General features: G+C 42.1%; 1 protein-coding gene across 23 annotated transcripts in view; it reads right to left on the bottom strand.

Moving 5' to 3' along the window:
- Positions 1 to 25,545, bottom strand: part of CAMK2G (calcium/calmodulin dependent protein kinase II gamma) — a 400,936-nt gene that overhangs the window by 86,517 nt on the left and 288,874 nt on the right. For 8 of the 23 annotated variants that reach the window (XM_082267524.1, XM_082267541.1, XM_082267535.1 and 5 more), the window contains exons 8-14: positions 25,215 to 25,298; positions 22,960 to 23,054; positions 19,997 to 20,119; positions 15,366 to 15,449; positions 12,780 to 12,822; positions 2,416 to 2,454; positions 1,932 to 1,994 (exon numbers count right to left, since the gene is read on the bottom strand). In XM_082267524.1, coding sequence (XP_082123650.1) covers positions 1,932 to 1,994; positions 2,416 to 2,454; positions 12,780 to 12,822; positions 15,366 to 15,449; positions 19,997 to 20,119; positions 22,960 to 23,054; positions 25,215 to 25,298 — 531 coding nt within the window. The remainder of the gene's footprint in view (positions 1 to 1,931; positions 1,995 to 2,415; positions 2,455 to 12,779; positions 12,823 to 15,365; positions 15,450 to 19,996; positions 20,120 to 22,959; positions 23,055 to 25,214; positions 25,299 to 25,545) is intronic. The other 15 variants (XM_082267543.1, XM_082267529.1, XM_082267538.1 and 12 more) reach the window with 2 other exon arrangements.

Here is a 25,545-nt window from a genome sequence, read left to right as displayed (position 1 = left end):
TCACAGCTTTCCTGCTACACCACGCCTATCATGAAAGGGTACTATTGGCAGTGGAAACGCAATGTGTGCCGTTCCGAACCGTACCGTACTGAACCGAACCGTACCGAACCGTACCACTCAGTGGAAACGAGGCATTACTTAATCATGGAATTTTTCTTTTTGTCAATACCTATCTTTCTGTTTCTTACTCATGTTCTGAATGGTATACTCTGGCATACGCCATATTGTAGGTACTAATTTCTGAGGTACGCCACTTATCAACAAAAATGTAATTAGTGGAGTACTTGCTGGCCATACATTATACAATTTTCTTATTCAATCTACCTTCATAGTTGAAGTTACCTTCAACTATGTAGTGCAAATATCTGCTTGATTGCACACAAATTAATTTTCTTGTGCAGTACTTTTTTGTTTTCTGTTTCCATGGAAAAAGAGCGAACAATCAACAGATGGTCAGCACAGTCAATCACTTGCAGCATGGGTAAGCCCGCAAATAAGCAGTGGTATGCACAAATTGCTCAGGAATGAATCCCTGTATTGGTTACTGTGCTTACCAGCCCCGTCTGTAAATGAGTTCTGTGAATACACAGATTGACAGAGCCCATCTTTCTATGAGTATATGTCTGCACAATCTAGCTCATCAACTCTGTGAAAGAGCTCTTAGTATACAACCACATGAATGCATTCTCCAGGCTCTAGTTCCCCAAAGTGAGTACAGGTCACATCTGCAAGCTAGCTCATGCCATGAAGATTAACAATCTACCCTGATCATGCACAAAAGTCATCGCTTTTTATTATGATGTGACAAGATTTAAAATGTATGTATTGCCTGAAATGTCTTGCAAAGATATAGTAAAGATCTAAAAAAAAAAAAAAAAAAAAAGGAAAGAAATGCATGTAGGTGTTTATCTACTGATTTATAAAAGCAATAATGTAGAAATTAAATTGTTGCATTTTGTGAAATGGGGGCCAACCAACAAAACTAAAGCTGGCTGTACACTTGTAGAATATTGTTCAAAACCTTTTGTGTTAAAAAAAAAAAAAAAAAAAAAAAAAAACACCAAAGTGCAGACCAGAAAGTCCATTTACTCCAAAATCAAATTTGGAAGTACTTTCAAATGACATTTGTTCAGTCATTGAATGCATTGGAAATGAAGTGTAGTGTGATCGCGTTAGCATAAGAATCCTTGCAGCTCATGATTTTAGTTGCTTATAGCAGAGTGTAATACCTTACCTAGGAATCATAGTTTGAACAGAAGCAAGGGCTAAGAAATTTGGCCAAAGTTAGCAAAGGAACAAGCCCTCTTTTTTAGTAAGCCATCTACCAAGGATATAGGAGACTTGCATTTATAGGGTGTGGGATGTATGGTTCTGCTTCTGTTAAACGGAGTACCACAAAGATAGATACAGGGCCAGTTAAGGGAACAACCACCAGATTTCACATTAACAGCTTCCTAATAACTAAAAATTCTCTTTTTCCCTTGTGTTTCATGCTTTAACATCTACATTGTTGCAGCGTACACTTACAAATGAATTCATAGAAATGAAAAAGAAACACCAAGCATCAAAGAAAAATTCAGGCTTCAAGCTCAAGAACACTTCTGGTATTTCTTGCCCATTTCACTTCTCCTCTTCCCATGAGAAACAGAGAGAGCGAGCAGTCAAGAGATGGTTAGCATGCAGGATAAAGTTAGTAGCAGATCCATGGAAAAACTCCACAAAAGGGTAAATTGGGTCATCATGCCAAAAGTAACCACTATAGGGCACAAGTCCTGCCCCTGAGCATGCAGGCACTGGCATGCAGTTTCATCAGGGGCAGGAGTACAGAACAAGGAGGGAGAATAGGTACTGGTAGAAAAGGGAATCAGAAAGGACAAAAATCAAACCGAGGTATAAAGTAATTGGGATATGGGACAACTCATGCCACGTACCTTGCTCAGCCAAGTTGGCAGCGCTGGTTGCGGCTGCAACGGGGGCGGAGCTCTGCCTGCCAACTGATTGGACAAAATCATTCAGTGGGAAGAGCCGCAACAAAAGCCCATATGAGCAACAATAAAAGCAAGATGCAAGTCAAATAAGCATTAATTAAAAAAAAAGAATGATAAAAATAAACAGAATACTGTGAAGGTTCAATAGACTTTAAATGCACATGTACATTAATTTCATGTTTGCCTAGAGAAGTGGTTGGGGTAGAACTTGCAAAGCACAAAAGATAAAAGCCAAGTCTTAAGTGGTGCTGGAGGAAAAAAAAAAAGTCAAAAAGAATCAAGCAATAACACCAATTATATTTCACCCTCAAGCAGCGAGTGGTAGCAAAGATTGTATGCAAAGCGAGCTTCATCTCTCATTTAACTTCGTAGGTGGCTGAATGATCAGACAGAAAGCAAAGGATGCTAAGAAGTGCAACGTCCCCACCTGTAGTGTTTTCCTTTTTCTCTCTTCTATTACCTCCACCTAGTTTTCAATTATAGAAAACCCATTAGATTTAACATGGTCACACTACATTTGGACATGCTCTATGTGGCTTTGCATAGACACATGCTGGAATTAAGCACATTTTAATTACTCTTATGTGCTGAAAGTTCCCCCAGAACTTCTCAAGCAAAAAATATAAAGAGCAAAGAAAAAAAAACTATTGCAACAAGCATAGAGGGCAGCAATGGAAGAGATGGATAGAATAAGAGCTTCTGATAAGGGAGATTTAGGGAAAAGTGAAGAATAGTGGGAAGAGGAGGAAATCGTGGCAATAAACCATAGTGGCTCCATTGCAATTCTACCACTCCTGTATACTGGATTAAGGCACTGGAGGAGAAAGGAAAGATCTTTTTTTACACATAGGTTATACAAGTTTCAAGGGAAATAAAAATAATAAAAGACAGGAAAAAAAAGAACACAAAACCTTTCATTCAATTAAGTCACAAATGTAGCTTTACAACATTTAAGCCACAGCTGACATTTAACATTACATTTATTAAAGAAACAACTGCTTTTATTGTTCAAGTATTTTAATGTATTAATCCAACCAGTCATTTGTGTACTCTATATGAAACCTATCAGAAAACATTTCCAAGGAGTAAAGGAGATTCATCTCCATTGATATCTACAAACAGTTTTAGTTTATGTGTAGAACAGAAAACAGGAACATTTTCTTACCCCAGATATTCTGATGCTTCTCTCCTCAACCCCCATAATGCAAATAGCCTCCATAATCTCAAAAGTAGGGGATAATGAAATTAATGGAAATATTCTGGGGACGAGGTAGTGACTGTGTCATCCATAAAAGGGGCATAATGTATGCCGAAGACATGCAGCATGGGAGCAGCACTGACAGGCACTGCAGGAACGGCTGAGATAAAGGGCTGATAGGCCTTGGAAAATAGGGTGGAAGAATAATGCCATTCTCAAAAAAACTGGTCATTCCCGGAGAGTCACACAAAGGTTCATATATAAACCACCACAATGGATCTCAGAAAGTATGCTCTTCTAAATTATTTTAATAAATGAAAGTTTTTTTCAGCTACTCAGTATGGCAGATTTAGTCTATGTATTGTTAATCTGAGGGAAAAGAAAGCTTATAGAGTGCTTTTACTTTGTTATACACATTGTTGGCAAATAGGAATGTGAAAAAGTAGAATAGCGCAGGCAGATTTTGGCAGTAGAAAATGCCTAAAGCCGGCCATAAACCATTCGAATCTCAGCCAGTTTAGTAGGAAGCGGGTGAGATTCGACCCATGTATGGGCAGGCTGATCAATCAACTTGGGCACAACCAGCCTGCCGGATTTCACATGCAATTATTGCTAGAGGCTGTTATAGCTGCTAGCAATAATCACTGTGTTCTCCTGCCAGGTACAGCTTTCCCTGCCAGGAGAACACAAAAGCTCTGTTGGAGGGATTTCAACAGGGTCGATGTTGATTCGGAAATCAAGCAATTTTCTTTACAGAAACCCATGGTTGCAGGAAAGAAAGTCCCTCAGTCTATGACCAGCTTGTCAGAACGGCTAGAGATCTGATTGTGACAGGAGGGTCTGAAAGGCTGCAACAGGTATGTGCAGGTAGCTCTAGGTTCCTGCAATTCACACTTGAAGCACTTTGGCCCCCCTTCTCTTTGATGAGAGTCTGTTTAAAATCCTTCAGGTGGCATCATTATTTCTCAATTGACTGGAAAAGGATATACAAGGCTGCCAAATTACAATTTTACTATTACCTAGGAACACTTGGCATCAGATTTCATGATCACGTGGACAGATGTTGGTCTGATTTTAACTAGAAATGCCTCATTCACATGTGCAGCCGAGGAGGTTGATCCACATTTTTAACATCCACTGAACTAAAAAGTTAACATGGCCAGTGGCAATGTTAGTACACATTGCTACAGTCCCAGCATGGTAACATTAATATAAAATGCCGCTTTTGGTAGGCAGAATTGCTGCAAAATGTGACCCATTAAAATGAATAGGACTGCAACACGTGTATTGCAACAGTTATGGCACAGTGGGCATTAAATGGTTAAAACAGGTTATCAAGAAATCAATATCATATTCACCTGAAAAGCAGTTTGCCACTGATCACATTTTAGAGGGGCGGTAAACTCTACTGCACATGTAAACAAGGCCTAAAAGAGGATCATCATTTCAGGGTGTGGGCCGTCCTGCCCTTAAACTTCAGCACACCTTTTGTTAGGGGGTGCACTGTAAAAATGTATAGGTCCTGAAATAATTTTGTAACTGCAATGATCACAGTGTGTAATTTAAAGCCAAGAACCACTTGCCATACACAATAGAAGGTTGTCAAACTACTTTTAGATAAAGTCAGGAAGCACCAGTTTTCTTGCCCAGTTGGATTTGGCCTGTGTTAGGAATGTTCCAAATATAAATCCGGATGTGATGCTTGACATAAGCTTCTGATCACATGCAGATTCATTGTGAGAAAGGGACACACTGCTGTCTAAAAAAAGGACATAAGCAGATCACATTCTTCAAAAGATACAAACAGTTGGCCACTCTTTTTTTTTTTTTATTAATCTCCAAACATACCCTTTTCAAGACGTATGATACATAAAGAAGGAAACTGTCATTCAGGCTACAGATAAACCCTTAATCTAGATGATGACAGAAGAATAAGTAATAACTAACTGCAAACTGAAAAAAAAAGTGTGACATATCTACAAACGAGTTCATATGCAAAAATCAGGCTCCACTAATCTTGTCCTAATCTACCAAAATCCTGTCCAGGCCATCACCTATAGCACAAACATATATTCTTGGAGCTCTGGCCCTTTGAAAAGGTCAAATAGTGGAAATGATGGGGCATGTGCAGTAAAAAAAATAAAAAATAAAAATAAATAAATATTATATATATATATATTTTTTTTTTTTCCTATTTCACCAACATAGGGCAAACAAATTCTTTACTAGGTTATAAATGCCATGTAAACAACTGCGATTATAATTTTATGTGGAGAATAATGGCTTGCTTACACCAGTGTTGCTCTTTGAAGAACACTTGGCAGAAGTGGCTGACAGGCACTGGGTGACCCTGCAACCTCCTGAATGCCCTTTTTTGTTTTTTACTACATTTCAGTTTACTAGTCTAACACTCCCCTCCCTGCAGACTGACAACACTGCTGTTCAAAGCAAAGGTACCCCCTGTGCTCCTTCATCCAGAGTGGGGGCACTCTAATACAGAAGGGGTGTTACTGGCCAGATCACCAGGTGGTAAAATTCTAAAAAAAAAAAACCTAAACAAATGCAGCCACCACATCTAATGATTGGTTAGCTGCAATAGATCACATTTTGGGTTTAATAGCATTTTAAGCTGTATAGACCCCTGCAGACCTTCAGTACTTGCTGTGAGGCCCTTTGCAGGGCCATGCAGTCAATAGGGGAAGCAATCATTTGTAAAGAGGCTTTAATGACAGTAATCCCTAACAGTTTCATATAGCATGTACCCTGTCTCTGTATTGTGTGCACCCCGTTGTATGTCTGCAGTCTCTGATCATCTCCTCTAGTATGCCTTAAGTCTGACAGTCACAGGGGCTCTGCTAAAAGCTTTTCTCCTGGCAGGAGAAAAGCAGCTGCAAAAACGCTCCCAAGCCACAGTTTTTTTTTCAAGCGTGTTTATGTGCATCAAGCACTTGGGCATTTCATTTGCCAGAATATAAAATTTATTCTGGCCATTAAAATGAAAAAAAAAATGCTTAAGCACTAAAAGCGCTTAACGTTAACATGTATGTACCCACATTTAGACGCATTGGGCATTTGTGATGTTTTTTTATTCACCTGCCTCAAACTCCTGTAAACACCTATACTGTGCATCGACACACAAGTTAATATGAAGGGGAGTTTAGAGGCAAAGAAATAAAAGCACAAACACCTGTAAAACCATAATTTTCTTTAGCTCAAGTGTGCATGAGCTTTAAGTGTGGTCCTTTGAAGCCGTAGGGGCAACAGTTGAGGCCCCCTACTTCTTGTATGGATGACAGCCACTAGTATAGACAGTAATAACCCTTAACACCTTCCGGCCCTATAAGAACTTCATGCCGGGGGGACAGAGGCAGAGATTTGGGTCACGTGGCCACTGTGATTGGCTGTCACAGCGGTCATTTGATCGGAAAGCTCCCAAACGCAAGGATGCATTGAGAGCTTTTCGTTCCCCGCCCGTGACAGCTGGGAGTGTGCAGTTTTGTATTTACATAGGCCGCATATATGTGGCCTCTCTGTGTTAAAACCCACCTGCCGAGAGGCCGCATACATGCATGCAGACGACTGGAGGAGGTTACGGTAAGTCTACTTTTTTAGGTCTATGTATATGTCTGAAGTGACATATGGAGATGTATCTACAGTAACACCACAGATTCTCTTTATATCCACACAAGGCCACAACATTCACTTACCATCAATAGGATCTTCAACCTTATAAAAACATATACAGCAAAAATGTAGGCTTGTGTAGATATACATTTTCTTTTAAAAAAAAGATCAAATTAGAAAATATTAGATTATCTTGCATCTAATAAATCACTTAACTGTATCTCAGAACAGTGCTTGTGTTACTGCTGGCATGCACTGAACGTCCACAAATGCTTCAGACTTTCTAAGAAAAATTCCATTGAGCATTAGGTCATGGAAAATATTAAAATCCATGTCCCTTAAGCTGCATGTGCCAGCGACAAAAATGAAACAGGTGGGAATGAATGTTATACTCACTGTGGTTCAGTAAGGACTACTGCCTACTAGAAAAGCTGGACTATTATTTAAAAAGGCTTGCAATTTAAAAGTAGACAAAATGATGCAGAACATTAAAGCCCTATAGCCACATTTTTTTGGCAGCAGGATCATCTCATGAGTCAGGAACAAAGAACTTGCTGAAAAGAATAGAAGACCTGATGTATTGATGTCTTTCTACTAAGAACTGGAGCTACATCTCAGCAAAACTACTCTGAACCCTGAATCCTATTGCTGGTTGTAGGGAGATAACAACAGGCTCAGATCTCTAAAATGTTAGGCCTAAAAGAGAACTGCTTAAATGAACTGTCCACCAGACCATTTAAAGAATTGATGGTCCAGCCATACTTAAAAATGTATAATAAAAACTAGTGTAACGACCTCAAAGAAATCCCAAACACCTCCGAGACTCCTGTCAAATTTTTTAGCACACTACTGTGGCTGCTGGAGATGCCTCTTTAACCATAAGGCTGGATGGAGCCTGAGCTGCCACTTCCACTGTGGACTATGTGTGGCACACTGTTCCCTCTAAATTTGTGTCAAAATTACCCCCCCCCCCCTCCCCAAAAAAAGACAACTGTAAAGGGGAAATGGTCTGTGGTGCCTAAAGTGTATCTAAAGGCATCTTTTCTTTTTTTTTTGTTAGATATGCTAGGGAGGGGTTACGTTTTTTATTGCTGTCTGTGTCGATACTGGGGGCGTCATCCTCTATTTATCCTGAAGGCTAGCGTTGTTCTAACACATCTGTGTTCAATTCATCAGCAGTATGGGAGAACAGGAAAATGACAGATCCTGTCTGAGGAAGCGGATGTCTCGGGGTGCCGGCCGAGAATCCAGAGAGTGCTGAGTTGAGCTGAGGGGATACGGTGTGCCAAGAACCAGCGGAGAGCGAGAGAGGTCCAGTCCCAGGAAAGCCTACACAGGTCGTGAGTACTGAGGATTGCCCCTGGGGGTCTGCCTGAAGAGTTAGAGGAGACCACTCCGGAGGAGGTTCTGGGATCCAGTGTCAGCTAGCTGTAAAAGGGGGTACCTAGGTTGAGGACCCTGAAGTAACAGAGGGGGTACATAGTCATTGGACCGTGAGGAGCTAAAAGTGTAAAGAGGGCTCCTGCGGTTAGGGCCCTGAATTGTGCAGAACACCAGTTGAGAGTTGCAGCTATACAGTAATTCACAGCAAGCTACCTCAAGTCAGTGCCAGGCTGGAGAGAGTGATCAGTGACTTTGCAGTGCAGCAGTGTCAGTAGTTCTATGCGCCACAGTCCTGAGTCTTCTGAACCCAGATTTAAGGATTCAGCACTTCTGTCAAGTTCCAGTGTGTTCTAAGCGTCAGTGAGCGCTGGCTAGCATCGGCTGGCGTCAAGGCAGCGATAATAGACATTTTCTGGATAAAGTCCCAAATAGCATTTAGTTAAGCCTAAAGGAGTATCCCACTCATTCCTTTCTCCCATCCCCTTTATCTACAATAAAACCACAAAACCAAGATGCCGGAGTTGTCAGTGTCTCAGTTCTCACACCCAGGGTCGCAGCTCACATGGGATGGGGAGGTAACCGGTAACAATGGCAGACCCATATCAGGTCCAATGCCTGGAAAACCTGCTACACCCCTATGTACCAATATACCATTAGTGTACTTCTTTTGCAGAAAAAAAAAAAAATCTATTTTAACACCCCTTACCTTCGAGCCACCATCTATCCAATCACTCTGTATCCAATCAGGCAGGACCTTGCACTACATAGTTGATGGTAGATCTAAAGGAGATTTTACAATCAGATTGCATAGTGTATGGTGAGCTTTACAGAACCCAGGACATACTTCTCCTGTTTTTAATAAACAGCTTTAACCACTTAGGCTGTTATCTGATCACTAGCTCTCACACACTCTGCCAAGTAAACAATCTATGGCTGTGTATTCAGTGAGAACGATATTCACGGATTGCATAGAAAAAAAATGTGAATCTGACAAGGGGTGGTAGTGATCTGCTGGAGTAGGAGGGCAAATGATGCAGGGTGTGTGCTAATGAGGTCAGCTGGTAAACATCATCCTGTGTTACATCCCAAGGTCCATCCAGGAAGTAATGGAGAAGTTTTTTATTTCTGCAAAAGTAGTACATTTATGGTGTATTGGTACATAGGGGAGCTGGAATTTAGGAGAAAAAAATAAAATAAAAAGATGAAATTGTCCTTAAAACTTTTTTTTTAAAAGCTGCAAGTATGTGTTTGTGTTTTATTTAATTAAATTGCGTTTTTTTGTTTTCACATTAACACTGTGTAGGAATAGGTAAGGGGTACCAATGTACTTATTCCCCTATTATTAAGAGGAATTCCAGATTTCGCCATAAATCCTCCTCCAATCTCCTTTTAGGGCTTTTTTCCCAATATTGAAAGGCTCTTATAAAAGAGGCAACTGCTCCATTCATAAAACTGTATTACAGCTTCTATAAATTGAACATGATCTATAAATGTAGGGGGCGGACATATCAATTATCCGCCTGTCCTGCACTCATAGATCATTTTTAATTCATGGAAGCCATAGTACAGCTTCTATGAATGGAACAGCAGGGCAGAAAGTGGGGCATAGTGGGTCCCCTTTTGACGAGAGCTCATGACAGCCCTTTAGTTCTGTTAACCACCATTGCATCAGACGATTACGGCGGCAAGGGTGGAAAAGGGGGCATTGAAGAAGGAAGATTTCAGCGAAAAGACGACACAGCAACACAAGGGACACATCTCGCTGAAGAAACGTAAACCCACTTGCGCTGATTTTTTATTTTAGGTAAATCTAGGCTTTAAATAAATTTACTGTATATACATACAATAGGCTACTGATTTATTGCATCAATATGCACTGTAGAGAGTTTGAAGCTTGTGTAAGCCCCGGTTTACATTTGTGTGATCGCATGTAATTCGGAGCGCACTGCTCCTAAATTACATCCGATCTCATGTGCGGTGCAAATTTCAGCTATACACTTTGTATGGCTGAATTCGCACCGCATCCACACTAAACTCGCACATGAGGCTTTTTTTTATCCGTAGCAGAATCGGATCGCATAGTGGTTCACACTAGTGCGATCCGATTCTGTGAGAACTTGCAGATCGCACTGCGATTTGCGATTGCAACAGGAGGTGTCGTTAACTTTTAATTAACACCCCCTGCATATCGCATATGGCAGTGTGAACTGCCAGAGGTGCGGATGCGATGCGGGATTTTGCTGCATATTCGCAGCATTCCCGCATCGCAGAAATGTGAACCGGCACTAAAGACTACTTATATGTTTATAAATACATGAATAAGACTCTATTCCCACTTGTGATTTGGGCTATAGAGTGGATTTCGGTGGTAAGAATCAGAGGATTCCTGCAGCCTGATGACAGGTGTTTGTATGTAGTTGCTTAGCCTACACAAAGTAATAACAGGGTTACAGTGTCTGAGGCTGTTCACACATCCAGTAATTAGCTGCAATAATGGCAAAATGTTCATATAGACCTCATCCAGGGAGACCATCTGCACATAACCAAAGGAAACCGGTGGATGTCTGAATCTATCTGAACAGCCACAGACAGCTGCAGCTTCCCTCAGCCTGTCATTGCTTTCTACAGACTGATCAGCCACAGCTATTTCCAAACACATGTCATTCTGGCTGCAGGAATCCTCCAATTCATGCCACAGGAATTCACACTAAAGGCCTTTTGGGAAGTGTGAATGAAGAATACAACTCATTTTGTCTATTTTCTAAAAATAGCAAACACATTAAACTTCTGGGGCCTTCACTAGATCTTAATCAAAAGAGAGTTTAATTTAAAAAAAACAATGCTGCAAAAACCAAAGGCCTCTGCCATATCTTGAAAACCACACATGCATTGACTTTCTAACATTTCGAAGAAGAGAGGACAAATTCAGTGTTTTTTTTTTTATCTCTAATATAAGGCAAGGGATCCAACCAAAGTGAATCAGCCATTCCAAAAAAAAAAAAACCTTGTTATCATGTAGATCAGTCCTTTTTTTGTTTGAAGCTCTACATAAATAAAAGGTACTCAACACTCCAGCATCTTACCTAGGAAAACCTTCATGCATGAATTAAATTTGGCCTTGTGACACCCGCACAGTAACCCTGGGTGCTATGTAAAGTGCATGCTACATTGGGTATTAAAGGAGTTGTAAAGTCAGAAGGTTTTTTTTATCTTAATGCATTCTATGTGTGCATCAACCCCCCCCCCCTCGGCCCCCCTAACACTTACCTGAGGTCCCTCTCTGTCCAGTGATGTCCGCGAGTGTCTCAGCTGTCCGAGATTCTCCCTCCTGATTGGCATAGCAGCGGGGCCATTGGCTGCTGCAGCTGGCTAGTCAGCTAGCCAATCAGAAGAGAGAGGGGCCAGGCAGGGTCGGAGCTCCGTGTCTGAATGGACACTGGGAGCGGTGACTCGACCCGGGTGCCCCCATAGAAAGTTGCTTAAGCCTAGTACACACAATGAGATCAGAGGAATGATCGTCTGTTTTAATATCAAAAACGAATAGGTTACTAAAGTACAAAACTTCTCGTACGCCACAATAAAAATTTGGAATTGATGTTATGTATTTTTATTGTATTTTTGGACAAAAACTGTACCGATTAAACAAAACTCGTATGATCTGGTATCATACAAATTAAAAAAAATTTTTTTTTTTTTATTAAAAAACTAAAATATTTGGCGTTTGTTACATCGGATAATTTCAAAGAAACATTAATTCCCCATGGGACTTTAGATGAGGCCTAACACACACAGTAATAAAATCAATAAAGATTTATTGGTAAATACAGGTTACAACAGTGACATTCAATCCATATCAGGTGTGAACTTGCATTTATGTAACCCATTTTGGCTACATCGTACGACTGCTTTGAAAGCTGAATTTTTTTTACGATATTCATGTGTACTAGGCTTTCCAACCCTCAACCCACTAACACTGGAGAACAATAAGCCGTTGAAAATCATTAGGCCTGGTCTGATATGAACAGTGCTGGAACAGACTGCTTTTCAGGGCAGGTGTATCTATGGCAGTGACTCCTGTAATGACCAGTTCATCCCAGGAAGGATGATTTCAGATAAGGATTCAGACTTAAAGCCCTAGTTCCCTTCAGTGAAATGCAGTTAGCTGAGTGCTGTAAATAATTGAATAGTTCCTCTCATAAGCTGCTGTAAAAACTGAACACTCCTTTCCCAGGGACTGTAACTCGGGCCAAATAAAAGCTTGTGGGAAGAAAAATATGGTTACGCAGAGTAAAGAAATGAATACTTTCTTTCATGCACCAGCAAAGACAGTTGGAATGTGACTGGTTGCACTTTATTAAGTTGGTCTCCACCTGTGAGTGTAGCCGCTGATAGGCAGCATGCACAGTAAGCCAAATCACCTGGCTTAAACTACCTCAAATCTGAGGGTCCTAATTCCCATTGACTCAGTTTAATTTCACTATCTACTAATTTAATTAAAATCATGTCTGTATTTATTACACCTATACACAGAAGCTGTTTTGTCAGTGCTTCGCATCTGAGCATCTTCCATTCCATCCCAAACTTACCTGAAAAATTTCGAGACACCAGCATTGTAGTAAGAATTGCACCCTACAATGGAAGGAAAAAAAAACAAAGATTACTAACTGCAATTCTGTATTGTAATAAAATAAAAATTCATCAACAGTATTTAAAGATATATATTAACAATGTATAAAGAGAGTTTGAAACGAAAATATAAAATGAGAGGGGGTGCTTCCCACATGCTTTACTCAATGAAAAAAAAAAAAATTGCACATATACATATATATATATATATATATATATATATATATATAAAATGCACACTAGATAGCAAAAAAAAAATTCCACAACTGTTGGCTAAAAGAAGCAGCATTAAAAAAACACCCCTTTTAAGCATATTGTACAAGCGTTTAGCTGTGTTTACAAGCATTTGAGTTTATCCCCAAGACAACGGCAAACAAATGACACCCTTAAATGTCGCGTTTAGGCACGTCAAGCGTTCTTTCTGCCTGAAAGCTCCTCTCATAAAAACATGTGATAGGTTTTTTATTTTTCAGCCTGTAAACACTCCTCTACAATTATGCCTGTAGAAATTGAAATTTGCAATGTTGCTTCTACAAGCTAAAAGAAAAACACCAATCGCCTGCAGAAGCAGCATTTTTTATGGCCAGTGGGTGCTTTCACACCAGCAGACTCTGCTTGAGCAGGCGGATGACCGGTCCCTCTCCGTTTACTGTGCAGAGACGGACCTGTCAGATCCCCGCTCTCCTATATGGGCAGATCGGATGACAATGGACCGCCTGTCTGTTTTCATCCGATCCCATCCTCCAGATGGATGGAAAATAGGGTTACCATCTGACTGGATTCCACGGACAGAATCGGATCAAATAGCAGCGGTTTCAGCGGACATGTCATCGCTGACATCCGCTGCCCCATTGGGGTGCATGAAGCCCCTGATCAGGTCCGCCTTAAAAACTGACAGGCGGATCTGAGGAAAGCCCGTGTGAAAGGGGCCTTAATGTGTTTTTTTGTGTGTAAAAGAATGGACTTCAAAATTAGGTTTCAGCGGGTGTGGTGCTGCTATTTTAAGCTAGAAATGGAGACCTCATTCATGGAAAGGATGGATTACTCTGGTGACAACTTCATGTCACTACTTTAACAAGAGGATTCAGAAAAATAGCCAATTGTTCAATCGAGGAGAATTCCCTTGAAGACAGAAGACAAAGTATAACAGTAATGTAGAAGTCGCACGTTAAAATTCCTTGTTTTGACCATTCGACCACCAGAAGGTTTTACCCCCTTCATGACCAGGCCATTTTTTGCTATTTAGCGCAAATTTAACTGGTAATTGTGCGGTTGTGCAATGCTGTACCCAAACAAAATGTATATAACTTTTTGTCACACAAATAGAGCTTTCTTTTGGTGGTATTTGGCCACCACTGGGTTTATTTTTATTATACAAACTAAAAAAGGCCAAAAAATTTTAAACAAAAATTATATATATATATATATATATATATATATATATATATATATATATATATATATATATATTTATTTTACTTTTAGCTATAAAACATATCCAATAAAAAAAAAATTGTATTTCTTTATAAATTTAGGCCAAAATGTATTCTGCTACATGTTTTTGGTAAAAAAAAAAAAATCCCAATAGGTGTACATTGATTTGTGTGAAAATTAGAGCGCCTACAAACTATGGTATTATATACTGGAATTTTTATTTACTTATTTTATTCTAGTAATGGCGGTGATCAGAGACTTATAATGGGACTGTGATAGTGCGGCGGCCAATCTGACACTAACTGACACTGGCTGGGGGTACACGGACATCAATAGTGACACTAATACAGTAGTCATGGAGAATACTATACACTGCCACTGTACTAATGACACTGGCTGGGAAGGGGTTAACAATCTGGGGTAATCAAGGGGTTCAATGTGTGCCCAACAAGTGTTAATGTGTGCAATATGTGCTGCCTTTAACAAACTATCTATTTTGTTCCTTCTTCCTGCTTTGCAGGTAGAAGCCAAAAAAACCTACTCTACCTAAATAATAAACTTTTTTCTTGTTTATTCTGCCTGCATCCCTAAGATGAAGAGAACAGAGATGGGTAGAACAATGCAAGTTCAGGAGTTACGTTATTAGTGGTCACCCAAATGGCCAAAGGCAGAAGATGCAAGACCAAAAGAAGATGGCAGAGATAGTGGATGAAGTGATGAGGGGAAGTGAGGACCCTGCATCACTGGAGGTGAGCACATTATGAGGCCCATTTAGCATACGGTAGTGTGTAAGGAAGCTGTGCATACTTGCAGTTAATAGCAAATGCTATTGGGGGGTGATGCTAGCTAGTTCTGCTTTGAGATTTTGTTTTAATATTTATATGTAACAAAGAAGATCTTATTTAACTGGGAATTCCTACATTCAGCTGGTAGTAATACCAGTTATAGTACTTTCCCTATGTATATTGTTAGAAGTGAAACCAAGAACCATTTACCTAGAAGTCACTTAACACCCACTCTTTTCATTTCCTCTACTCTCACTATACAAGGCCCATTCTCCTGCAGAGAGTCCTTGAGACTACATGCCAGTAGAAAAAGAAGAAATGACTCACTTTAAGCTTTCTCCGTGCATTGAACTTCCTCAAGCATTCTACAGTCTCTTGTCTGTGCATCATTGAGGCAACTGTTGATCGTTGCTGAAAAGAAAAAAAAATGCAATTACTACATGAGCAGATATAAAACACGCATGCCGTCCGGCTATATTTAGAATGAGTGACCACAATAATGGGATTTTTGTACTTACCGTAAAATCCATTTCTCTGAGTTCATTGACGGACACAGCGCTCCATAAATCATAACTACTAAGATGTCCAAAAGCAGTGCCAAAGAAAAATGAGGGGTGGGGAAAAAAACCCAGGGCTAAACATAAGTGCCCTTAACCAGGACACAGGAGCCTTAACCGGGTACCAGGAGCCCCATGGGAAAAATAAAAGTTTAAAGAAAAACACCCTCCAGAGTGAACAGCCCCTCTTAAAACAGCAGCCTGCAAAACCTTGCGGCCAAAAGAAGCATCCGCAGATGCCAAATTATCTAACTTATAGAATTTTGCAAAGGTATGCACTGACGACCAAGTGGCCGCCTTGCAAACTAGCAATATTTGTGCCTGATACTGAAAAAACCCAAGAAGTACTCATTGCCGTGACAGGGAAAGGTGGAACCTGACCTTTAATGGAATAGGCTTGAGTCACCGTCTGCCTGATCCATCTGGAGATGGTAGCAGAAGAAGCGGCCAGCCCTTTCCTTGGTCCGTCCGTAACCACAAAAAGCAAGTCTGACCTCCGAAAAAACTCAGTAGCTGCCAGATACACCTGAATTGCACGAACCACATCCAAGCTATGCAAAGCAAATTCCCTGGGATGAGTCAGCTGGGGACACAAGGAAGGCAACACAATGTTTTCATTCAAATGGAAGTAAGAGACAACTTTGGGCAGGAATGATGGACAGGGACAAAGAACCACTTTATCCCTATGGATCACTAAATAGGTACTTCGACTGGATAATGCCGCCAATTCCGATACCCTGCAGGCCAAGGCAATAGCCACCAAAAATGTCACCTTCTGGGATAACGTAGGCAAGGGAATTTCCTGAATATTCTCAAATTGAGGTCTCTGGAGAACCGAAAGTACTACATTTAAATCCCATGACAGCAAAAGAGACCGTACAGGGGGAGCCACATTTTGAACCCCCTGAATGAAAATACAAACTAAGAGTGCGTGGTTAGGGGTTGCTGAAAGAAGATTGCCAGGGCAGATATCTGGCCCTTGATGGTACTCAAGGCCAACTTCTGATCAACGCCCTGTTGAAGAAAGGTTAAGATCCGAGCCACAGAAAAGGATAGAGGATGAGCGCCAATTGACTCACACCAAGAAATGTACACTTTCCACACACAATGGTATATCTTGCTGGAAGAAGACTTCCTTGCCTTCCTTATAGTAGGGATCACTGATCTAGACAGACCTCTAACCCTCAGTACTTGGCTTTCAATAGTTAAGCCATTCAAACCAGCGACTGTAAAGCAGGATGGTAGATCAGCCCTTGGGACAACTGGTCTTCTTTGATAGGAAGCCCCTAAGGGACGTTTATGGCCACCAGACTGATTGGAAGATCCTTGCCCTTGATTCCTCACAGGAATTGCGGAAGAAGCCTGAGCTGAGGAGGATTCTGGCCTTACCGTGGCCTTTGGACGCCTGCGGCATCTGTCAAGGAACCCGTGATATTGTCAGGAGCCTCGGTATCCTCCTGTGGAGCCGAACCTGCATGTAAGACTGTGTATACAGAACTGTCTTGAATGTGGATACCACCAGACTCAGAATCTGTATGTGAAATGAGAGGGAGAACTATCTGTGTGACAGCAGCCAGTGAATCACGGCCTGTGATTCCTGAAGTTTGTCCAGAGGAAGGACCACCCTGTTCAGAATTAGAATCAGACCTAGGTAAATCAATTACCTGGACAGGGATAGGGGGGACATTAGGTAGTTTGGACATCACCTTTGCAGGAATTTATTCCGCACAAGGAGACCCAGAACCTAAAAAACCTGAAAAGGACAAGCTTTGTCCCCCTGGGTACCCCCAAAAGAATAATTTAGTGGATCCCCTTGACTCTCATGAGGGAGGTTCACGAGGCCAGAAACCAGCGAAGAAGTCCCCCCCACCCAAATATTGGGTGAGGGCAGACCTTCATGCTGAAGGAGTCTCGTTTGCGGGCCCAGGGAAGCTAGCTCTAGGCTTACCAGACAAAGGATCTTGGAACCTCCCGGAGAAGATTTAAAAGATCTATTTCCCTTATTCTCCATCCCAGAAGCACAAAATTATTTTCTATGTGCTGAGAAGGAGGGCCCCCCATCTGCGATGAGGCTCCTTCCCTTTCCTAGACAATGACAGTAAGGTACTCTTCGCCCCCGTAATGATTTCATCCAGGGTATCCCCAAACAGACGATCGCCTTGAAAGGGCAGATCAATGAGAGCTTTCTTAGAGGCTTGATCTGCGGACCAATTCCTAAGCCGCAGCACCGCTGAAACAGAAAGTTTGGACAGCACAGGAGCTGTATCCAAAGCTGCATCACAAATAAACTGCATCTCATGGACCAACTGGTCCACTAAATCAATATAAGCAGCGAGGACCTGCTCACCCCCCAGGCACTGGCGCAAAAGCTTGGCCCATTCAGTTAGGGTCTGAGACCGCAGGGCTGAGGCAAAGACAGGCCGCAATGTCCAACCAGCCATAGTAAACATGCTGCGTGCCACAGCCTCTGCTTTCCTGCCGGCCGGGTCCTTAAAGAATGGGGATTCCTACACTGGGATCATGGTAGCTTTGTTCAACCTGGAAACAAGGGGGTTCAACACTGTTGGACTAGTCCAATTTTTTTTAAATGTGACTCCTCATAAGGATAACGTACAGCAAAACATTTGGGGGCCACAAAGGGCAATTTTGGTTGTTCCCAAATAAGGCACATAAGGAAATACCTTTGGAGTGCGAGGTGATTTATGCATACCGAACGACACAGCCACGTCCACGGCCACATCAACCGCATCCTCTCTTTGTAAAGTCTCACGCACTGCAGTGATAAGTGCGTCTACCAGCGATTTTTAATTCACTGCTGCGACCAAGGAAGAATCATCCTCACTATCGCATAGATCTGGGGGTGTGATATTAAGCCCCCCTGGATGGGCCGCGTCCATGGCGGCATCAGGCTCAGAATCAGATGAGAAAGACTAAGCAGGGGAAGGCGGGGGGAGGTTCTTCCTGGGCCTTTGCCCACACACCACTTCCACCCAGGACACTAAAGACTGCAAGTCAGTGCAATCAGTGTCAGTGCAATCATGGGAAACTGGGGTTCCGAGGGACCTGCCACCTGCATGAGGGGGTCAGTGGGGGAGTTGTGACCCTGAGGCTCCATAAGGAAAGGAAGACCTTGCAGTACAAAAAACGATCTTTTGGCACCACTAAAGGATCCCCCTCCAAGGTCCAGGGTACCTATCAGCAGAGAAAGAGAGATAACAGGGACCCCCAAGGACTCACCCTACCGATCAGAGGAGTGCAGGGAATTCTGACCCAGCATCACCATGGATGCCATCCCTGTTCATATGTCTCGGGGCACATGAAGAGGAAACTGAGGAGGAAGAGGAAACTGAGGAAGAGGAGGAGCTTTGGCATCCCCATGAGGCTACGGTCATCTACAGCATCTCCCGGACCGAGGGAAAATGGTCCCCGTGACATCATCAGGCTGCACAAACATGGCCGCCAGCTGGAGACCAGGCAGACTAAGGAAAAATGGCCGCCACCAGCTACAGATGCTGAAGCATGCTGCCAGGATCTTTCCTGCGCCCTCTGCAATGGGACCTCCCCTGAAGGTAGGACACACATTAGGGGAGACTCCGCTGTGCCCTGGGAAGTGGGAACCCCATCAGACTCCAGATCCAGACAGGGGGTAAAGGGAGTGGGGCAAGCCCAGCTCACTGAGGGATTTAAGGATGGGAGGAGGGAACCTGCAGGCAGGTCTGATTGTCCCTGGAGGTTAGGACTCTACTTACCCTTCCATGGTGCGGGTAATGCTCCAGACAGAATCCTCACCACCAAAGTACGGGAGCTGTTGGCCAAGGGACCGCTGGGACTCAGACTCACGCCCCGTCGTATGCGACCCTGTGAGTCGTTTCACTCGTGGGCCAGCCTCTGTCCATGAGGTAGCCGACCTAGCACGCAGCTGCTGTCTGCACGCGCTCTCTGGCTGGGAAGAGGGAACAACTGAATCAAGATTATCCAGCCCATCGCCCAGCCTGGCAGTTGATTGTAGATCTCCCGAGAGAAAAAAAAAAAACAAAAAAGATTTAAGGAAGGAGAAAAAAATTGCTAGGACCAGAGACCCCAGCTAGGAGCCTAGGCCCTTACACCTGACTGGACAGATTAAAACAGATTACCTAGAGCAGAGAGGGCGGTTCTATACCAGCTGAGGATAGCCCATGGGTTTAGCCAGGTGTTTTTTGTTCTGCCTAGTCCTACTCCTGAAGGAAGCAAGATAACTAAGTAGTTAGGATTTATGGAGCGCTGTGTCCGTCAATGAACGAAAGAGAAATGAGAATTGTACCTAAAATTGCTAAACCATTACAACATTTTCCTAAAACAATTCCAAAAAAACATATTTAAAAATCAGCCTAGAATATGTCAAGAAACATCAATGAAACTTACGCAGACCCATGGGTGCTTCAGAGCCTGATCTGCTGTGATGCGTTTTGCTGGGTTTATTGTCAGCATTTGATTGATTAAATTCTTTGCTTCCGGGGTCACCGTATCCCACTCAGGTGAAGGGAACTACACAGGACATGTTAATGCAACAACACAAACAAAACAGAAGTTTGTTAGATCATCCAGTCACAAAAAACTTTATTCCCCTTCCATCTTCCTCTGCAGTTACTTTAACAAGATAGTTAAAGGGAAGCATCACACTACTTAAAGCGGTATTAAACCCAAAAGCAAAATAGTAATATATTGCAGCTTACCGATCATTAGATGTGATGGCTGAATTAGTTTACTTTTTGGGCTTTTTCCCCCTCTGTTTTCATCTGGCGATCTGGTCAGTAACACACCTCCTGCATTACAGTGCCTACACTCTGGATGAAGGAGCACAGGGGGTAGCTTTGGGCAGCAGCATTGTCAGTCGGGGGGGGGGGGGGGGTAGGTGTAATAGCAGATTCAAATAAACTAAAGTTTTCATATAAATAAAAGTTGGTGATGGTAAACACCCCTGCTACTATTGAATGGTTTGTATAATCCCTGTAACTGATACATTCTGCTGGCAGGCTTGTTCTTTTTAAAAACCAACAGACTTACTGGCAAGAAAATAGAAGTCAATCCTAAAAAAGAAAATTAATTCAGCCATCACTTCTAAGAATTGATAAGCTGCAATATAATAAAATGTTTGCTTTTTAGTTGAATACCACTCAAACAGTATAGACAGTGCAGTCAATTCCTTAAAAATGTAGCAAATCGCCAGTGAAAAAAAAAAGTTGTGCCCCCCCTGCAGGTTTAAGTCATGATGTACTAGTATACATAATAGCCCATTATGACAGACTTATTTGTGCCCTCCAGTGCAGCGATGTCACTGCTCCCTGGTGCTTCCATCTTTACTGGGTCTTGCTTCCAGGTTTGTGGACTCTGGCTGTGGGAATGGCCAGTGCAGCGATGCGTCACTCCCGCGGGGACTCCGCATGGAGCTCTGAAGGTACGGTGCAGGTATGTCGTCCCTTTAGAGCCCATGTACCAGTGAAGTCAGCGGCTGCATGCTGTGTGAATATCTCCTAAACAGTGCAAGTTTAGGAGATATTCACTGTACCTACAAGTAAGCCTTATTACAGGCTTATCTGTAGGTACAAGTTAAAAAGCAGACTTATCTTCCACTTTAAACTGGCCATACACTAATTAAAAAATTGGCAAGTCCAGCAGGGACCAGGGATTGTTTAATCAACTTCTGTCAAGGGGAGAGGTTAGAAACGTACCCATCGATCAGCGGGTAAAGCAGCTGATCAGTGTATTTGGACATCTGTGACTGCCACTGCCAGAATACAATGTCCTGGTGGATTTCTCAAGTCCATTTGTATGGATAGGAATCTTTTTTAAGCTCAACTTATTCTTCCATATATTGATATAAGAAAGTCAGCACAATAACCAGGAAGCTAGTATTTTTCAAAGACTAGGTCAGCACTGGCAGCCTCCTTGATTCACCTATGATGGGTGTCCTGTAATAATCAGATAATAGTGGGCAAAATTTTCTAACCTATTCTACTGGTATCTCAACATCAAGCTGAGATTATTCTGTGGCCAAAAATTCTATGGGTGCCTTTCTATCTTACTGACTGCTATAGACAACTGCTGTAGCTTTACTTTTCTCCAATTTTTATTGCAAGTTTAGTATTTGTCAAACACTCCAGCTTTGCTGTACTTCAGAGTAAGGTCACACTGCATAGAACATTGCCTCTGGATTGCTCTTGCCCAAGGATGTGTGAACAACTTGCAGCCTCCTATGTATCAACAAGAAGATTCATAAGATTTGTCATGAACTATACAATGCAGTCTAATTTATTGTGTTTCACTGAGAATGCCTTAACCACTTAAGCCCCGGAAGATTTTACCCCCATTCCGACCAGGGGGTATTTTGCGATTCGGCACTGCGTGACTTTAACGGACAATTGCGCGGTCGTGCGACACTGTACCTAAACGAATTTGGCGTCCTTTTTTTCCCACAAACAGAGCTTTCTTTTGGTGGTATTTGATCACCTGTGCGATTTTTTGATCACGCGCTATAAACAAAAAAAGAGCGTCAATTTTGCAAAAATAGCAATATTTTTCACATTTTTTTATATGAAATTCCCCCAAAAAAAATTTAAAAATCAAAATTTTTTTACTTTTTCAGCCAATTTGTTTTATGCTACCTAGGTTTGGTAAAAAAAAATCGCAAAAAGCGTATTTTGATTGGTTTGCGCAAAAGTTATCGCGTTTACTAACAAAGGGAAAGATTTCTGTCATTTTTGTTGTTTTTTTTTTTAACGTGTAATGGCGGCGATCTGCGATTTTTTTTGCGGTACTGCGACATTGGGGCGGACAGATCGGACCCTTGACTGACATTTTTGACACTTTTGGGGTTACCAGTGACATTTCTACAGTAATCAGTGCTATATATATGCACTGTTACTGTAAAAATACACTGGTAGTGAAGGGGTTAACTTTATTTGGGAGGGAGGGGCTGTGTGTATCCCTAGGGGCGTGCTTTCTACTGTGATTGGCTGGGGCTTGAGCTGTATGGACACTGATCAACGGATCTACATACTAGATCCGAGTGATCAGTATCCTAACAGCAAGGAGAATGACAGGTGGCTTGTTTACACAAGCTGCCTGACATTCTCCCTCTCCCCCGCCGATCGCCGAGTGACCGGCGGACATCGGGTCCGCCGGTCACACGCGCGGGGGGGGTCCGTGACCACGCGGGAGCGCGCCTCCGGGGGCGCGCGCTCGCTCCCTAGACCCTCACAAGCTAGTGACGTAGCCCTACGTCACTTTGCCTGTGAGGGGCTGACTGCCGACGTAGATCGGCGTTAGGCAGTCGGCAAGTGGTTAACAATGTTTATGAGACGAATTTGCAGAAGTCATTAACTTACGTCATATGCTCCAGCTTTGATTTGCTGGTAGAGCTTATGCTGATCTTCATCCCAGAAAGGAGGATAACCCACTAATAATATGTACAGAATGACCCCTAAAAAGAGAGAACATATTTACTATCAAATAACAATAACACCAAGCATGTGTTGACAAAATCAACCACAGATGTAACGCTAAACTCATGCAAACTGATATACACACTGTTGAAATGCAGATTTAAAAAAAAAAAAAAGTGAACAGTTCAACCAGTCTTCTGATCCAATCAGCCCTGCCAGAGAAAACAGTCAGGTCCAAGACCACCAGGACATTTAAACGGTACCACCTGGTCAAAGAACCATACCCAGACTGCAGAGTTACATTGTGCAGAAATGACCGTGCTGACTCTTCCTCGCTAAGGAAGTCTAAGTACAACTCTATGAAGAAAGCCGTAATAAAGACAGAATTCAGCTACTAACACAACACAAATTGCAGTTAAAACTTTAATGAATGCACAACAGGATCCAAAACTTTGTGAATATTGGAGTTCAGCTCTTTAGGATGTTATTTAAACACAATTCTCTCTCCCCCCCCCCCCCCCCCATAGCCTTTGCTATTAAAAACAATTAGCAATTTAATATTTGAAAAAAACCAAGTAGGCCACAAGTTGTGGCGTGCATAATTTGCACACGCCTTACAATGCAGTGTTTTGATGCACTGCAGGGTTTTATTTTTTTTTTTAACTTTATTGAACATTAACAATAGAACACTATGTTGAACTGGTGATCCTGCCAGGAACACACTTCCAGTCCTGGGGGGACAATGCTCACTCACACTGTAGTGGTGTGACTACAGTATACTTTCCCATCTTTAGTAGATAGGGGGGTTCAATGAGGCACCTTGAGCAGTGCTGCAGCAGATGCACTGTGCTGTCAGCTCATTTACAAACTCACTAGATTTCTGGAAGGATCAAAACATTTTTTTTTTTTGCACTAATCAAACAAATAGAAAATATTGCTTTCTTTTGATCATCAGTTGTTGGACATTTGATACGCCTGTGCCCCTGACCCCTGGGGCGCTCTCGTGTTTCGCCCTTTTCCTCTATCTCTTGAGTTTTTCCTCTCTGGATTAACCGTTATGCATAATGGTCCTTCTTGGCTTGCCTTTTGTGTACCTAATTTTAATTTATTGTATCCTCTTTAATTGTGCACTATTTTGATACTCTTTGTATATGTGCCGTTTTTTGTATTTTTTCTACTGCTATACAGTATATCAATAAAACTTTTTGTAATACAAAAACATTTCAATGGCATATTTAGCAAACCAAAAGGGAGAAAGTAAGAACTATATTGTTAGAATTTAAGAAACTTAACGTTTAGGAACTCAATTTGCTAGCTTTATGTACTGTGACAGGAAGTCAGGTAAATCTGTGGATGTAGTCACAGACAGGAGATACATTTCCACCTGGTTTAGAAAATTCACCAATTACTATAGGGTGTCGGCTGCAGAGGTAGCCAGAACTGTCTAAGGACGTTAAACAGATTTCAGCTATTCAGAATGAGGCAATTAAGGCCTCTATAATTTGTCCAGAGGAAGTCTAAGGATTGCTGCCTCCTGACGCTGTGTGAGCTGGGGAGAGGAGGACAGTCAGATGTGTGCCTCCCGACGCTGTGTGAGCCGGGGAGAAATAATGCCCCCTGAAGCTGTGTGAGCATGGGGAAGACCTCCTGGAGCGATGTGCGCTGAGGAGGGTAAAAAGTGTGAAGACTTCTCAAGGTGAGAAAATGAACTATTTCTATGTGAAGAGTGTGAAGAGAAAAACCAATGGATGTTTTCTATGTGAAAGGAAAGTAAAATGAACATGTGCTGTGTGAAGAGAAAAGGGGACATTCTCTATGTGAAGAGATAATAAATGGACTATTGATAGTCTGCTGTATGATCAGCCAAGTCTGCCCAACAGTAGGTTGGGGACAGACTTCATTAGGTAGGGTACTGTATGTGAGAAGGTAGCCGCCCACAGTGGCAAGGATTTATTTTGTGTTTTATTTTATTTTGATGTTTTTGAGGCTTGCACTTGTGTGAAGAAAATTGGAAGAATAAAACCTTACACTGTTGTTTGCAACCACTTCTCGGCTATCTCCCTGTGTAACTAACCCCCCCCCCAAGGGGTCATCCACACCCGCCACCGAGCTAATCCCCACAGTATGTACAGAAAAACAGACACTGTGCAGTAAGCCAACAATGAATCTAGTGCACACAAAAAAGTCAGACTCCTTACCACAGGCCCATATGTCAACTGGCTTTCCATAAGGGTCTTTCCTTAATACCTCTGGAGAGAGGTAGCCTGGTGTGCCAGCAAAACCTGAAAAACAGAGAAGCATTATATTATACTGCATTTCTTTGGTCTTATGTAACAGCCTTCTCCATATCACAGGCAACAGTAATAATACTGTAGTTTCATAGGATTTCCCACAGCAGCCATAAAGGCATAATATAACGCTGGGTGTAAAGATCCAGGACAACGCAACCAGAGAAAGGCTTTACATCCAAAGCATACACATGTAAGCAGAAATAAAAAGACAGCAGACACTTTAAAAACATACATATCC

This window comes from Pelophylax lessonae (assembly GCF_965119305.1).
Source record: "Pelophylax lessonae genome assembly, chromosome: 9".
Taxonomy (NCBI): domain Eukaryota; kingdom Metazoa; phylum Chordata; class Amphibia; order Anura; family Ranidae; genus Pelophylax; species Pelophylax lessonae.
Note: the sequence above shows the minus strand (reverse complement) of the source record. Positions and strands in the feature narration are given on the sequence as shown.